This window comes from Chiloscyllium plagiosum, chromosome 23, assembly GCF_004010195.1.
Source record: "Chiloscyllium plagiosum isolate BGI_BamShark_2017 chromosome 23, ASM401019v2, whole genome shotgun sequence".
NCBI lineage: Eukaryota > Metazoa > Chordata > Chondrichthyes > Orectolobiformes > Hemiscylliidae > Chiloscyllium > Chiloscyllium plagiosum.
The window spans coordinates 16,545,425-16,561,507 of record NC_057732.1 but is presented as its reverse complement, the minus strand read 5'-3'; the positions used below and the strand labels follow the sequence as shown (position 1 = coordinate 16,561,507).

The following is a 16,083-nucleotide window of genomic DNA, read 5'->3' as shown; positions in this document are numbered from 1 at the left end:
CAGCTCAGCACTGTCCCCATGACCTGTCCTACCTGCCAATCTCCCTTCCCACCTATTCACTCCACTCTCCCCGCTGACCTATCACCTCTATCCCCATCCCCCATTCATCTATTGTACTCTTTGCTTCCTTCTCCCCAGCAGTCCCCCCTCCCCATTTATCTCTCCACTCTGAAGGCTCCCTACCTCCATTCCTGATGAAGGGCTTTTGCCCTAATGTCGATTTTTCCTGCTCCTCGGATGTTGCCTGCCTGGCCTGCTGTGCTTTTCCAGCAGATCTTGGCTCAATTTTGGAGTATATGGCCAAACTTCTATATCTGACTATAGCAGCAAGTCCTTTTTTTTCTGGTGTTTTTATATCCTGCTGTGACTGTGCCATATAAGGTAATAACTTGTTCAAAGCCATGCCCAGATCTTCTCCCTGGTTATTCTTGAAGAAACCCAGGTGGCTGTTTTGGTCCATCAATGTTGGAATGAAGAAGGCATGGTTATGTTTAATGGAGCACATTTCTCCAATGTAATTGTACTGCCTTACGAACTTGCAAAAATCTACATCTTGATTAATCTTCTTGTCCTACCTTAACTGTTCTCACACCCACAATTCAGTTCTTCTGTCAGCATGCTAGCTTCTTCATTGCCCATTTATGAGACTAAATCCTGGCACGCAGGACTCCAATACAGACAGTTTACATTCATTAATAGGAAACAAATAAAACCATGGTTACTTAATTCAAAGTAAATAATACAATATAAGAGTAAATAATACATTGGCTTACAAAGTTCTGTGTGTGTGTGTTAGAATTTGCTTGCATCTAAGACATATTAGTCATAACCATATCGAGTCCTGTGTGTGGTGATAATCTATCCCAATGGTCCCGTCAACATTGTGCTCATTGCCATAATTGTAAATTTGACTGAATTCAGATCTTAAGCTTGCTTTTGGAAGATCTCCAATAAAATTATTTAAAAGCAAGTTTAAATGACAAGGCTATTCTCCCTGAGTTAAAAATCACACACAATCCTGAAGAAGGGCTAATGCTCGAAACGTCGATTCTCCTGTTCCCTAGATGCTGCCTGACCTGCTGCGCTTTTCCAGCAACACATTTCCATCTAAAAATCACACAACGCCAAGTTATAATCCAACAGGTTTAATTGGAAGCACTAGCTTTTGAAGCGCTGGTCCTTCACCACAACCACCTGATGAAGGAGCAGCGCTCTGAAAGCTAGTGCTTCCAATTAAACCTGTTGGACTATAACCTGGTGTTGTGTGATTTTTAACATTGTACACTCCAGTCCAAATCATTCCAAATCATCTCCAAATCATTCTCCATGAGCAAATAGTTTTCCTAAGGTATTCTGCTGTGATAGCTCCTTTTGAGAAAACTGTTGAAAACTGTGTGTTCAGAAAATAAAAGTGTGCTGTTGACAAAAGGAAAGAAGGAGTGAGTGGAACCATCTGTTATCCTTTATAATAGTAATAATATGGTTCAGTGTGTTTGGATCTGCTCTCCTGAGTAAGTATTAATTCTATCACAGAGGTTCACCATCTGTCAGAATGACAAGAGCAGCTTATTTTTTAGGTTATTGTGTTGCAAACAACATTCTGAAAATTGTCTTATGATGCACTTGTTATTTCATGCTGCCAGGGAATTATTTTGCTTTACATTTATGATGAGGTTTTACTTTTTTCTATACAGGAGGAAGAAAGTGCATACGTTTCTGTGGCATGGAGTATTTTAAACTTCTGGATTGCTCATAAGTCGCTTTACAGTGGTTGCAATTTGATTTGGAACTCCTACACTCAGTTGTACCATTTGGGAAGACTAGCTAAAGCTGATCAACAGCTTCAGAAAGAAAGTGATAATTGAAAACCATGTCTCAGTAGAATTGGCATTTGTTTAGAAGGTGATATGGCAGGATTTAGACCCAGCATAAGGCATGCTGCTTAGCAGCGAAACTGCTTTGCGTTAATATTTTAGCTGTGTTCTGTTATGGAACATGGACATCCAGTGTTGTCCAACTCTGTTTGCCCTGGAGAAAGTGGCAGCAAAATGTGTTCTTGAACTGCAGTCTAACTGGTGTAAGTCGCCCACAATGGTTTTGGTGTTAGTCAATTGGATTGGGTTGTTTCCATTTCTAATTGTGGCCTCTTCCCACAGTGAATAGGATCACAATGTGTATATGCTAACTGAAATGGAATCATGTCATTGCACTCAGGCAAAGAATTCTGAACAGCGAATCCTTGATGAAGCCAGGTGGAGGATCAAGGTGGATATACCATCCAAGAATTTGGGTCCTTGTGGTGTACTGGGAGTGTCCCTACCTCTGAACCAAGTGATGAAGTCCCATGTAATAGCATCTCTGAAGAGATTGATTAGAAAATATCTAATATCCAAGTGTTGGGGTTCTTATGGTGAAATGTAGTGTCCCTACCTCAGAATCAGGAGACCAGAGTTCAAGCCCCACCTACTCCAACAAGTGTATTAATATGTCTGGCAGGTTGATTGACAATACCTACTACCAAAGGATTAGGATTCTTTTGTAACTGTCATTTTCCCTTCTTCTGAGATGGAAGGTCCCAATTTCAAATCCTACCTGCTTCAGAAATATGTAAAAACACTTCTGAACGTGTTGATTAAAAATCTATACTATTCAAGCATTGTCTGACAGGAATCAGCTCGCAGATAACGTCACCCCCATAGTTACAGCTTAAAACATATTTTCCTCCAGTTACTGTAGGAGTTTCTTCTTTAACTGAGGGTATAGGGTAGTAACCATAAATAAAAAAAGAATTACTTTTTAAAAATGTAAACTGTGTAAACAAATGTTCTTTAAAGTACTGTAGCATTCAATTAGAATAATCCAGTTTGGTAACACTCCATGCTGATTTTATTGAGTGACATTCCAGTTGATAGTGCAATGAATCTCTCCACAAATGTGCACAAAACTATCTTTAGTCATTTGGAGCTGTAGCTCTGTGCAAGTGGAATCAATCTGCAAAGCATGTTTTGATACTGTTCCCAAAGCATTAATATCCCGTGCAGTGAATCCAGAAGGAATACATGCCTGACATCGTTCAGTACTGTCAGTGTCACCTGAACAGATGCTTTAAATTATTTTTTGCTGCAAAGGGCACTGTGTTTTGAAAGCTTGTATGATCCCCTGGTATAGTGACCATGCAAAGCCTGTAATGCCTGAGGATAGAGACAACTTGGCTTTGGATGAAAACACTCAACTATCGTTGACTGCAAAATGAGTATGTTTTCTGCTCTGGCAACCAGGCTTTGGTGAAGAATTTCAAGTATTTCTTTTGGTTCAGAGGTCAAACCAAAAGTTATGAACCTGATGATAGCACAGAGGGTTTGTAGATTTGTCAATATTTACAGTGGGGAACTCAACTGTCCCAAATATCAATGTCAAGATAGCCACAGAACACCACAGTGACTGCCTCACTTTTTTTTCCTTCTGATTGCAATGTCTTTGTATATTAGTTCACTAATTCAGATGGCCCTCTGTAAGAGCCAAGCCTTGACAAATGTAAACTTTCTTCTTATCAAAGTCATCTCAATAGTCTGACAAAACCTAATATCATGTACTTCACCATTGCTACCAATTGTATTGGATGAATTTTCTTGTGTGTAATTGTTGTCCTATAATTTGCAGCACTAAACTGTTTTTCTGAACGTGAGATATAGCTTTCAGATTACTATGTTTCTTTATAAGCAGTGAGCAACTCACAGCACACCAATTGATGAGGCACATTATATCCGGTGTTAGTGTATGTCTTCAACATCACTGGCATGTCTAAGTTTAAGAAAAATTCTGAGTTTTGTTCATTGATAATAAACATTATTGTTAATCATTAGGTTAAACGGTGTGGATTGTGAGATTTGAAAACATGATTGACAGAACTCTTGATGAGTGATGGATATTGTCTCCTTGTCCTGCAAAACCCTAGCTATGCGAATGTGGCAGATCAGGGTTTCTGGAAAATTTTAAATTAGTAAGTCAGCAAAGTTGCTTTTATTTTTCAGGCAGTTCGCTTCACTCCTAATTTCCTCCAATAGGCATTGCTATGAATTGAAAGTGTTATGCCGGTGTAACAAGAAAGCCAACACTTCAAAAGTTGATCGCTTCAATCAGCTCATAACTACCTAGTTCTGATACACGAGTATAATTGAAAAACATTTTGGAAAACAGGATTAGGATCATAAAGCCAATTTACTATAAACAGTTATTTTTAAAGGTGAATTATACTCTAGGTATTTACATGATTTGTCCTTGAATAATTGCAAATAAGTTGGTTTACATTGCAGTTAAATATGTACTAACCAAATGGGATCAAACTAAAGAACCAGCTCTTCCAGAAGGGGTTAGCAAATGCTGCTGTTTCAATTCCACAGTGGCAGTCTGTCACTGGATGCAGACATTGATACATAGCTGAGGAAAGCAGCTACCACCTTTGACCAACTCATGAAATGTACATGAAATATCATCAGGCTGTCTATTAGGATCAAGCTGGTAGTTTGCAATGCCTGTGTTCCCAAACCATTGAATGGTTGTAAAACACGGGCAATTCACAACTCTCAAAAGAAGCTCAATAATTTCCATCTTCTCTGTCTGTTGCATGTGATGTTTGTGTTCTGACAGGGCACATAAGTGCAATGGTCATTTTTAAAGACAAAGCTCTCAACTTTGTTAGCACTCATTAAACAAAGTCGGATTAGTTGCTTTAGCCACATTAGCAGGATGGAACATCAATCCATACCCAAGGATCTTTTAAAATGATGAAATAACCAGAACCAGATCATCAGTGGGTGCCAAAAGCTTCACTTCAAGGATGCTGACAAGTGTGATATGGAACTCTTGCATATTGAGTACCACACAAGAGTCACTGGGTGCAAGACAGTAAAATATTAAGTGGAAAGTTGCCAGTGACCTGAGGCTATGGCATCTTGAAAACAGATGCCAATACTAAAAGCAACCTGGCTGTCTCATGGGGTACTTGTGGCAGAACCCAATTCTGGACAATTGGCGTCTTCAGACATTAGTTGCACCACATGAAGACATCCGTCTGAAATAGATTGTTCTCTGCAATTTCATGGATTGAAGGTGCTGATGCACATCTGAAAAACCAAGGAATTAGCAAGAGTCAGCAAAAACTAATGTAGTAAGTTAAATTGTAGCGTAATAATTCAAATGAACCTTATGGTCTCAACATAGGAATAGGTGTTTTCTTGATGCACAGTATTATTGACAGACAGCTAATTGGATAAAAATAATCAGTTGTAGTAAGGCTGGTGAACTTTGGTTTGTGGAATTGTGACCAGTTGTGAAAACCATTCAGCTTCTTGTTACCAGTCAAATCTGACTTTGTACGCATGTCCTGGTGAGATGCCGTTTATTTATTCCTTCTTCACTGTTTACAAAGCAATAGTGTAAAAGTACAGCAACTCCTTCCTCAGTCGTTTGTTGAAAAACAGTCCTTTTCTCAATTCAGTTCACAGTCAAAAGAAATTGGTAAACAAAGGTGATTGAAACAAAGGTATAATTTAAGCCATTTAAGGATCAAGTGAAACATCATAGAAGAAAATATTATTCAAAATTTATTTCACCAAAGAAATTTATGAAAATAGAAGCAAATATTTATTTTCTTTTTGTTTTAATCTAACAGGGGAATTCCTGGAAAGAAATGTGGAGCAATAATTCTCACAGCAGAAGAATTGAGCAATTGCCATGTAAGAACAAGTTATCAATCTTCTTCCAAATTAAGAACTACATAATACAGTAAAGGTGTCATCAAAATTACCCATTAGAATTGAGACCTATGTGTCATGTTTCTGCTAACTAAAGAAATTTAACAAGTGGAACTTCAATTTTTGAGATGTTCTTTTGGGTGACCACAACTATTAGTGAGTCTTATGATCTGTTTCGCAAAGACTGGGCTCAGTAGATAATAATCATTAGGAACTCAGACAAGCCAATGGTGCAATGCAAATACAGGCTTTTGTTCCCTCATAGTTAATTGTGTTTCCTTATTCTGAGGATTGGAGGTAAAAAGAGTCTATGCAGATTGGACACATGCTCCAAGAATGACAGAACTATGAAAGACTGTTGATGAGGAGAGAGGATTAATATAACAGATAAAAATTCATTTTCTTACATTCCCTCTTTCAGCCTCACAAGCTGTTAGATATTTTTAATCAGCCTGTTCAGGTGTGTTATGACCCATCTCTGGAGTAGGTTGTATTTCAACCCAGGCCTTTCTGGTCTAGAGATAAGGAAACTACTACTGTGCTACAATAGCCCATTATCCTTTTTATACTAGATACTATGATCACACAAATTTATTGAAAATTAAATATAAAGTATAAATTTATTGTTCTATTGTGTCTAAATCTTTGATGAAGTCAGAATGAAGAATTTTGGGTTTGTCAGTTGTGCTGTGGCATTTTACTTTCCATCCCTTTTTGATATGTATGCCACAAAAGGGAATGTAAATATATCACATAAACGAAGGTAATTAAGCACTTTTTTTGTGCTGCTGAAAGCATGTTTTAGTGGACTCGTAGGAAATATTCTTTGTCTCTATTTCGTCCACAAATTAAAGGTGCAATTTAACCAAATAAATCAAAATGGCAGTACCATTATAGCATAAAACAATTTAACAAGTCCCAAGATAAAGTTGTTAGTATGCCTGTTAGCTTGTATCAGGCATCTTTTAATTGTCAGATGAAAGATAGAATCCAATTAGTAGTTCTGTGCAGGCATTGGTTCTGTACCACCTGCTGATTGGAATGAAATTGAAGTGGCTTAACATGTAACCAATAGCCTTGTATAATGTCTGGAAATTACAATTTATTCTAGTTGTGCTGATATCAAATAACATTGGGTCATACTGATAGCTATTAAAATTCAAAGTTCTCGATACCAGAAGCAAATCATAAAAATCATGCTTAAACTTACATTCGAAAATTTAAAATGACGCAATACATAACATAAAAGAGGATTTCTACATTTTTCTTATTTGACAATAAAATCAACAGAAAAGTTTAATATTTATTAAATGAATATAGACTAAGTAACTATTCTTAATCATTTAGATTGCATTCTTAAGTCTGGCTTTAAACTAGTTATTGCATGTTCGCACACTGGATACAATCCAAATTGCACATTTAAACTGACATTTCCGGTATTGTACATGGATTCTGTTTTTCTCATTGCTGAATTAGCCTATACATCCTACGTACAAAGTAAAGTTGATTGAAACAAACAGAGAACGCTGGAGAGACTCCACATGCCTGGTAGTTTCTGTAGGGAGACAAAGAGTTAACATTTCAAATCTGATTTAATTTCATCAGAAATGTTTCTACAGCATTCTGTGTTTGTTTCAGATTTCCACCTTCCACAGTCTTTGCTTTTATTAAGTAATGCTGATTGGTTCAGTTATATGTAGGACCAGCATTTATTTTCTGAATGAATTGCGATTATCAAAGAGCTTTGTTTCATATGTATTGACATTAGTTGAATTGTTCAACTTAGTAAGGTGCAATTTTAAACTTGGAATATAGGGCAGGCCGATGTATTACGACAGCATTGAAATACATGAAAACTAAAGAATCAATGTGTATCCCAAATATTCATTTCAAACTAGCAATTTTGCAGGCAGCTTTCAAGCCTATACATTTTCTTTTGAATCGGCTACATAATACTCAATAATACAATTTATTGTATACTTACTTACAAATTAGTTGCTTTATAGATATCGTCTGAAAGAATAAGATTTATGTTGTGATTCTTAATGGGCTTTCCATAAGAGTCCTGAAGAAGCATAGAATAATTCAAGTAGAGAATGTAAAGTCACCCGCAGGTCTGGCAACATCTGTGGAGAGAAAGCATAGTTAATGTTTCAGGCCCAGTGACCCTTCTTCAGACCTAGAGGGAACTAATAAGAGTTGCTAGACCCAAACATTAACTCTGCTTTCTCTCCACAGATGCCGCCAGACCTGCTGAGTTTTTCCAGCAATTTCTGATTTAGTTTCTGATTTTCAATGTCTGTATTTTTTTTCTATTTTTTTAAAAATGTAATTAACCAAGGTTTATTTGCATTATTAGACTGCTAAATAAGTTAGTCTTGAACAAATACTTTTGAGATCATTAAAGGAGAATTGTACATTTTGCAAAAGCCATGCTATTCAGTGCTTTCTTTCACTGCCTATTTTCATTATTTATTTACATCCATTTACTTACATTCATAATTGGGCTTTCCACATGGTTCTATTTATTGACCTACCATTACATCCTTGGCAGCATCAACCAAATATCTAGCAGTTTTAACAGCTTGCGGAGAAATTTTTTGATTGCTTCCTTTCACACTTGATGTTTTCCTGACTCCCTCAGGATATTGTGGCGATGCAGTTTTGTGCCAACAAATTAGATAAAAAGGATTTCTTTGGAAAGTCGGATCCTTTCCTTGTATTTTACAGAAGCAATGAGGATGGAACGTAAGTGATATTAATTTTTTTTAATCAGTAGATTGATTTCCAGATATTGATCATGTAACTAATATTTAACTTTGATTGAAGTAATGCATTCAGTTTTGGTCTCCCTGTTCTAGGAAAAATGTTGTGAAACTTGAAAGAGTTCAGAAAAGACTTACAATGATATTGCCAGGGTTTGAGCAATAGGGAGAAGCTGAATAAGCTGAGGCTATTATCCCTGGAGCATCGGAGGCTGAAGGGTAACCTTATAGAGGTTAATAAAATCATGAAGGGCATGGATAGGATAAATAGCCATGATTTTTTTTCTCCAGGATAGGGGAGTCCATAACAAGATGGCATAGGTTTAAGCTGAGAGAGAAAATTTTAAAAGGGACTTGAGGGGGAACATTTTTATGTGTATGGATTGAGCTGCTGAGGAAGTGGGGGAGGCTGATACAATGACAACATTCAAAAGGCATCTGGATGGGTATATGAATGGGAAGGGTTTAGAGGGATGTGGGCCAAATGATGGCAAATGGGACTAGATTAATTTAGAATGTCTGGTCAGCATAGATGAGTTGGAATGAATGGTCTGTTTCTTTGCTGCACATCTCTGACTCTATAAGTGTGGTGTGATGCACTTCGGAAGAAGAAACAAGATGAGGGAGTGTTTAATGAATGACAGGACATTGGGTAGCTCAATGGAACGGAGAGATCTTGGGTAGTTAGTCATAGATCCCTGAAGTCAGCACAGCAGTGAATAAGTTATGAAGGCATATGGGACATTTGCTTTCATCAGTCATGGCATAGAGTATAAGAGCAAGGATGTAATGTTAGAGTTGTCCAAAACATTGATTATGCCACAGCTGGAGTGATGTAGGCAGATCTGGTCACCTCACTACAGGAGGAGGTGATAGCATTAGAAGGAAAAGAGAGGAAGTTCACCAGGGTGTTGTCTGGGTTGGAGCAACTGAACTATAGAGAAAGATTAGCTAAGCTTGTAATACTTTCTTTAGAGAAGAGACAGCTGAGGGGGGACATGATTTCAGGTTGAGGGGTATGGATATAGTATGTAGGGGACAGCTGTCCTCCTTGGATAAGGGGATCAGTCATGAGAGGACATGGTTTTGGGGTTAGGGGCAGGAGATTCAGAGGGGATTTGAGAAAAAGAAAATAACGTAGAGGGTGGTGGGAATCTGGAATGCACTGCCTGTTAAGGTAGTGGAGGCTGGAAATCTTGCAACCTTTAATAAAAATTTGGATGACCACTTGAAATATCATAACATTCAAGAATATGAGATAAGTATAGGAAATTGGGATTAGTCTGTCTTTAGTGGCAATTATCAATGGGCTGAAGACCCTTTTCTGTGCTGTATGACTATGAATCTACTCCTTTACCACCTTTTTCCTGTAGACCATAAGAAATTGGAGCATCAATTGGATCATGGTTGACCTGACACTCCTCGTGTCCAACTTCCTGCCTTTTCGTCAAAACCGTTGATTTCTCCTACTAATCATGTATTTATCTACCTAAGCCTTCAATATACACAAGGACTCTGCCCCACAGCTGCTTGAGACCAGGAGTTCCAAAGATATTCCTGTCTAAAAGATATTCCTCCTTTTCTCAGTTTTGAATTGGCATCCCTTAATTCTGAGTCTATGCTCGCTGGTCCTAGACTCCCACATGGGGAGAAGCATCCTCTCAGCCTTTCCTGAGTATAACCTTTGTTCTATACCAAGGATTATCCTGGTGAATCTTAACTGCCTCCAATGAAATGATATCTCCTCTTAAATAAAGAGTTTAAACTGCTCAAAGTACTCCAGATATGGTCTCACCAACACCTTGTAGTTAGACTTGCCTTCTCTCATATTCCAACTCCTTGAAACTAAGGGCCAACATTCCATTAATTGTTCTGATTACTTGCTCCACCTATGTGTTAGTTTTCTGTGTCATGCCTAAGTACCCTCAACTCCCCTTTGTATTGTAGTTTTTTGCACTTCTTCTCCATTTAAATTTTTCTCAGCTCTTTTGTTCTCCATTCCAAAATGAAGGACTTCACATTTTTCGCATTAGCATTTACCAGTCTTTTGCCCATTTACTTCAACTTTCAATATCTCTCTGTAAATTCTTGTGTTCCTGTCACACCCTGCCTTTCTACCTATTTTTGTGTAGTCTGCAAATGTTTACACTGTATTGGCTTCCTTCCTCCAAGTCATCAATACATGTTGTAAAATTTCTGATCCCAGCACTGATCGCTGTGGATCCTCACTGGTCTCAGGTCACTAACCTGAAAAAGAATCCCTTCTCCCCGTTTTCTGTTTCCTGCTCATTGGCCAATTCTCTATCCATGTCAATATCCTGTCACCAACATTGTGAGATTTTATCTTATGACTTAACCTTTTATTGAGGTACAGTCAGTTCTGCTATAACACACATTTCTTCAATGTGAATTGACTTTAATGCGATTGAAGAACTTAGACTCTTATTTGTAGAACGTGAATTTTCCTTACCTGTATTGGCTATAACCGGGTCTCTGGCGCTGTGAGGCAACAGTGCTAACCACTGTGCCACCGTGTCGCCATGACTTTAATGCGATTGAAGAACTTAGACTCTTATTTGTAGAACGTGAATTTTCCTTACCTGTATTGGCTATAACGCGATTATGGCCTTATTAGTTTAAAAGGTGTGGCTATTGCATGATTTTCTTACAATGCGTGATTGCACAAAAACAGAATGATCACATTGTAGCAGAACTGACAGCACCTTGTCAAAGTGCCTTCTGGAAGTCCAGATGAAATATATCTACTGCTTCCACCCTATCCACTCTGGTTCAGCCTCCTTCAATAAAAAAACTTTGATAAATTAGTCAGACACTATTTCCCGTTCATTGTGCCATGCTAACTCTGCTTGACTAGGTTATGACTTTTTGAATATTCTGCTGTTGCTCCCTTAATAATTGATGTGTTTTTCCAGAAATAGATGCTACATTAATTGTCCTATAGTTAGTTAATTTTTACCTCCCTTCCTGTTTATGTGCTTGTAGAATTCATTGGGATTCCTCCTTATGTTATCTGCCAGTCTTTTCTCATGATTCCTTTTTGCTTCAATAATATTTTCATGATCTCCTCTGAATCTTCAGTATTCCTTTTCAATGGTAGTTTTATTTTCTACCAGACACCTGTGATGAGCACAATTTCTCCTTTGATTTAATATGATATTGCCCCAGTCATCCAGGGAGCTCTAGATTTGTTGCCCTTCTATTTTCTTTTGAGGGGGAAGACCTTAACTGTACTTGAACCATCTCCTCTTTGAAGTATCCATTCTTTGAATTGCTTCTCCTGTCAGTCAGTGTTTGTTCTAGTTTGACCTGGTTCCATTTTTGTGCCATTGACGATATTAATTATTCGTATTGTCCTTTTCTATCATCATCCTAAACCTTAGGGTACAGTGATTACTGTCTCCTAAATATTCTTCCACTTCCACTTGACCTATTTTGCCAACCTCATTTCCAAGAAAACGGGCCATAGTGTAAGCTTTTTAGTTGGACAGAATGCACACTGCTGGAGGAGATTTTTCTGAGCACAATCTTGGAGTGTTTTCCCCTCCCTTCCCTTAGCACTGCCACTGTTCCAGTCTACGCTTGGATAATTAAAATCCTCAATTATAATCTCTCTATAATGTTGCCACCTTTATAAGTTCCCTGCATGTTTGTTCCTCTATGTCCTTCTGACTAGTTGGTGGCCTACAGAATGTAAACAAGTAATATAATTGCACTCTTTTGTTCCTTACCTTCTTGAACCCTCTGGGGCATCCTTTGGCACTGCAGTGATTTCCTTAACCAATACTGCCACCGGTCCTCCTCTTTTTTCCTGAATGCTTAGTGCTCAAAAATATTTAACATGTGCTTTTCCTTTAGCCAGGTCTTTATTGCCATCGCATCATATTTCCATATGACAATTGACGCTTCTAACTCCCCAATTTTATTTACTATATTCTGTGCGTTCATATTCACCTGTTGCTGATTTAGACTTTATTATTTTTTTCCCTTACTCAGACTTCATCTATTAACATTCCATTTTATGTATTAGTGCTATCTATCTGTCCAATATTTTTATTCACTCTGGTATTTTAAGACAATCAGACAACTCAGTGGTTAATTTCACTGAGACCAAGTTTATTTCCAAACTTGTTAAAAACTGAACTGAAATGTTTAAACTGTTGGGCCTGGTTGTCAAGGCTTCTGGCTTATCCATCTTGTAACTTAACCATTCGTTACTGTATGCTATGTGATGCAGGTGAAAGAAAATTTGAAAAGAATTAGGTAACAGTCCTAGAGTATACTGACAATGTGGGTAGGGAGGGAAAGTGCTGAATGGAATCTCTTGACCTGACGTACAAGCTTAATGCCTGTATGAAATGAGAAAGGAATAGAGATCAGAAGCAGCTAAACCTTTACAAAATGATATAAACTACTAATGCAATTGAACAAGAAAATGGCAAAATAAATTAATAATGTTATACATAATGCAAACAATCATTTGTCACAGGATATATAATGAATAGAATTAAGTTACATTTTGGAGAGGAACCTGGCAATAATAGTTTATAATAAGCTACAAATCTCTAACCTTCATACATGTCCTGTTTGTTATTTGAACCAGGGTTGATAGGTTGGACAGTGAGAGCCTTCTTACTCAGATGGTAATGGCTAGCATGTGGGGGTGTAGCTTTAAATTGAGGGGTGATAGATATAGGTCTGATGTTAGAGGTAGTTTCTTTACTCAGAGAATAGTAGGGGCGTGGAACGCATTATCTTTTAACAGTAGTAGACTCGCCAACTTAAAGGGCATTTAAATGGTCATTGGATAGGCATATGGATGAGAATGGAATAGTGTAGGTGGGCTTCAAATTTGTTCCACAGGCCAACACAACATTGAGGGCAGAAGGGCCTGTACTCCCCATAATGTTCTATGTTCAAAGTGGTGTGCACTGCTTGTAATTTTCTTTTGCCTCAGAATTTGAAGGAAATTAATACAAGCTGCCAATCTTTACTTCGTAACAGCTTGTTTATAACACTTGGTGATGCATGCAACATACCCATAACAAGCTGCAATTCTGAGGTTGTATGGAGAGGTATGAATACTGCATAATGGTCTGACCCGATCTTCAATTTTCTGATACAGAATATGAGAATGACAGGGCAGGTTATAAATCAATTTTACTCCATTCTCTCTTTTTTTTAAAACCATTTTCCATTATTCTCATTAATAATTGAAGAACGTTTTCATATAACACTTCAGTGATTTACAAATTGCTTCACATTTTAGGATCATGTTGTCACAATAGATTTTCTGGTCATAGTGATTTATTATGCCTCTTTCTGGGAATGAATATATTTCATTCATATATAATAAAGGATTTATCTGTAAGCTGGAAAACTGTCATTATTTAGAAAATAATTTATATATCTTCCAAACTTTAACTGTAAGGTTCATTACAGTTTGGCTGCTTTGCATAATTCACACAAATGATTTATCCTAAAGCTATAGTATAGCTTCCTACATTTGAAATATGGGCTCATTAACAGTTTTGCAGATCTGAAAAGATTCAGCACAAATTAAGCAGGCATAGAGTGATTTTAACTATGAATCAGCCACTTAATTCCGTGTAATTCCTCAGCTAGACATCACTTTCATAATTAGTACTTTAATATTTTCTCTATTTAGTTATGTATCCACCTCTGCCTGTTTTATCTAATGCCTTAAGTTTCTTGCTTGATTGCTAACATTTCTGCAAGCCCTACTGTCCCAGTTTTATTGTTAACACTGAACACAATTTGTTCAATGCTCACCTCACTGACCCCTCAACTTCTATAGACAAGACAAGTCCAATCTATTCAGTACTTTCCCACTGGCATTCTGTTCCACACTAAATCCTGATCATGACAATCACATTGACTTCTATTGGTTCCATGTCACTTCGGGAATTAGATTCAAAATCCAAGACCTTGTTTAGAAATTCCACCTCTTCCACTCACCCCCTCCGCTGTGTCCCTGCCGTGCCTCCTGCCTCAGCATTCTCTTCTTGCCTTACATCCCACTCTGCGCCCTTCAGACCTCCAACTTTGACCTGCCTTTCAGTTCACGACACCTTTCTCCACTGTTGAAGCGCACACTTCATTTGCCTCATCTCTATTTGAAGCTGCCTGAAAGTATTGCCTTTTCTGTTTTTTTCTCTCACTCCTTTGCTCTCTCGCTCTCTCTCCTAATTCTTCTATTACCATGGACATCCACTTCTCCAATGTGCACTGTCTAAAGCCTTTAAGGGCACTCAATAAGAATGAATTGCTTTATGTAGCATCCTGTAATGGAATTGCTGGACTTTCTACAATCCTTTCTTTTCCATATGTCCTTGCTCAAAAAAAATGTTCCATAGATAGGCTCTCTGTCATCTTTCTGATGGAAGTTGTGATAACAGCAGTCGCTCATTAGGAAAGATTTCCATCAACATGATTCTACTCAATGAGATCACCTCAGTCCATGCATAGACCATTTTCCTTTCTATTTTACAACTTGGGAACAGGAATAGGCCATTCAGCCCTTCAAGGTTGCTTTGGCATTCAACAGAATTGTGGCTGATTGGTGGCCTAATAACATATGCCTGCCTAATCTTTTGATATCCTTGCTGATTAAAGGTTTGTCTATGTTAGACTAAATTTAACAATTGAATTACAATTGACCCCATCTGTGCAAGAGAGTTCCAAACCTCCACCATTCTTTCCATGTCGATGTGCTTTCTGACATTGCCCCTTAATGACCTGTTCTTAATTCTTAGATTATGCCTCCTTTGTTCGAGATCTTTAACCAGTGGAAATGGCTTATCTTTATCTACCCTATCTTTCCCTGTTAATATCCTGAAGATCTTGATTAGATCACCCCTTAATCCTCTAAATTTTAGAGAATAAGAGTCGAATTTGTCTAATCTCTCCTTGCAGCGTAACTCTTGAAATAAACCTGCACTGAACTCCCTCCAGGGCCGAAACCTTCTTCCTGTGCCCAGATCTGTTCCCAGTTCTGTAAGTGGGATGTAACTGGGCTTTCATATTAACTGCATCTCTGTACTCCAGCCCTTTAGATATGATGGCCAGCATTCCATTAACGGCCTTGAATATTATCTCCATCTGTTCATGGCATTTTAAAGAATTATGCACCTGAACCCACAAACCTTGTTGGACATCCACGGTATTTAACTTTGTGCTTTCTTAAAAAAAAAGCCCTGATCTATTCTTCTTTTGGTTCCAAATGGAGAACCTCTCACTTGCTTACATTAAAGTCCATGTGCCACAGCTTCACTCATTCACTTAATCTATCAATATCCTGTTGTAATTATTATGCTGTCTTCAACACTGCCTACAATGATGCTCAATTTTATATCATCTGCAGATTTGGATATTTGGCTTTTTATGCAATTTTCCAAGTTGTTAATGAATATTGTGAATAATTAAGGCTCCAGCACAGATCTCTGTGGGGCACCATTAGTCACATCCTGCCAATTTGAGCACTTACCCATTATTCCAACTCTTTGTTTCATGCCATTCAACCAATT

General features: G+C 37.8%; 1 protein-coding gene across 3 annotated transcripts in view; it reads left to right on the top strand.

Annotated features, from left to right (window-relative positions):
- The window catches only part of LOC122561654 (copine-8), a 356,185-nt gene that overhangs the window by 219,392 nt on the left and 120,710 nt on the right, over window positions 1-16,083 (top strand). For all 3 annotated transcript variants that reach the window (XM_043713602.1, XM_043713603.1, XM_043713601.1), the window contains exons 7-8: window positions 5,672-5,735; window positions 8,398-8,501. In XM_043713602.1, the coding sequence (XP_043569537.1) occupies window positions 5,672-5,735; window positions 8,398-8,501 (168 nt within the window). The remainder of the gene's footprint in view (window positions 1-5,671; window positions 5,736-8,397; window positions 8,502-16,083) is intronic.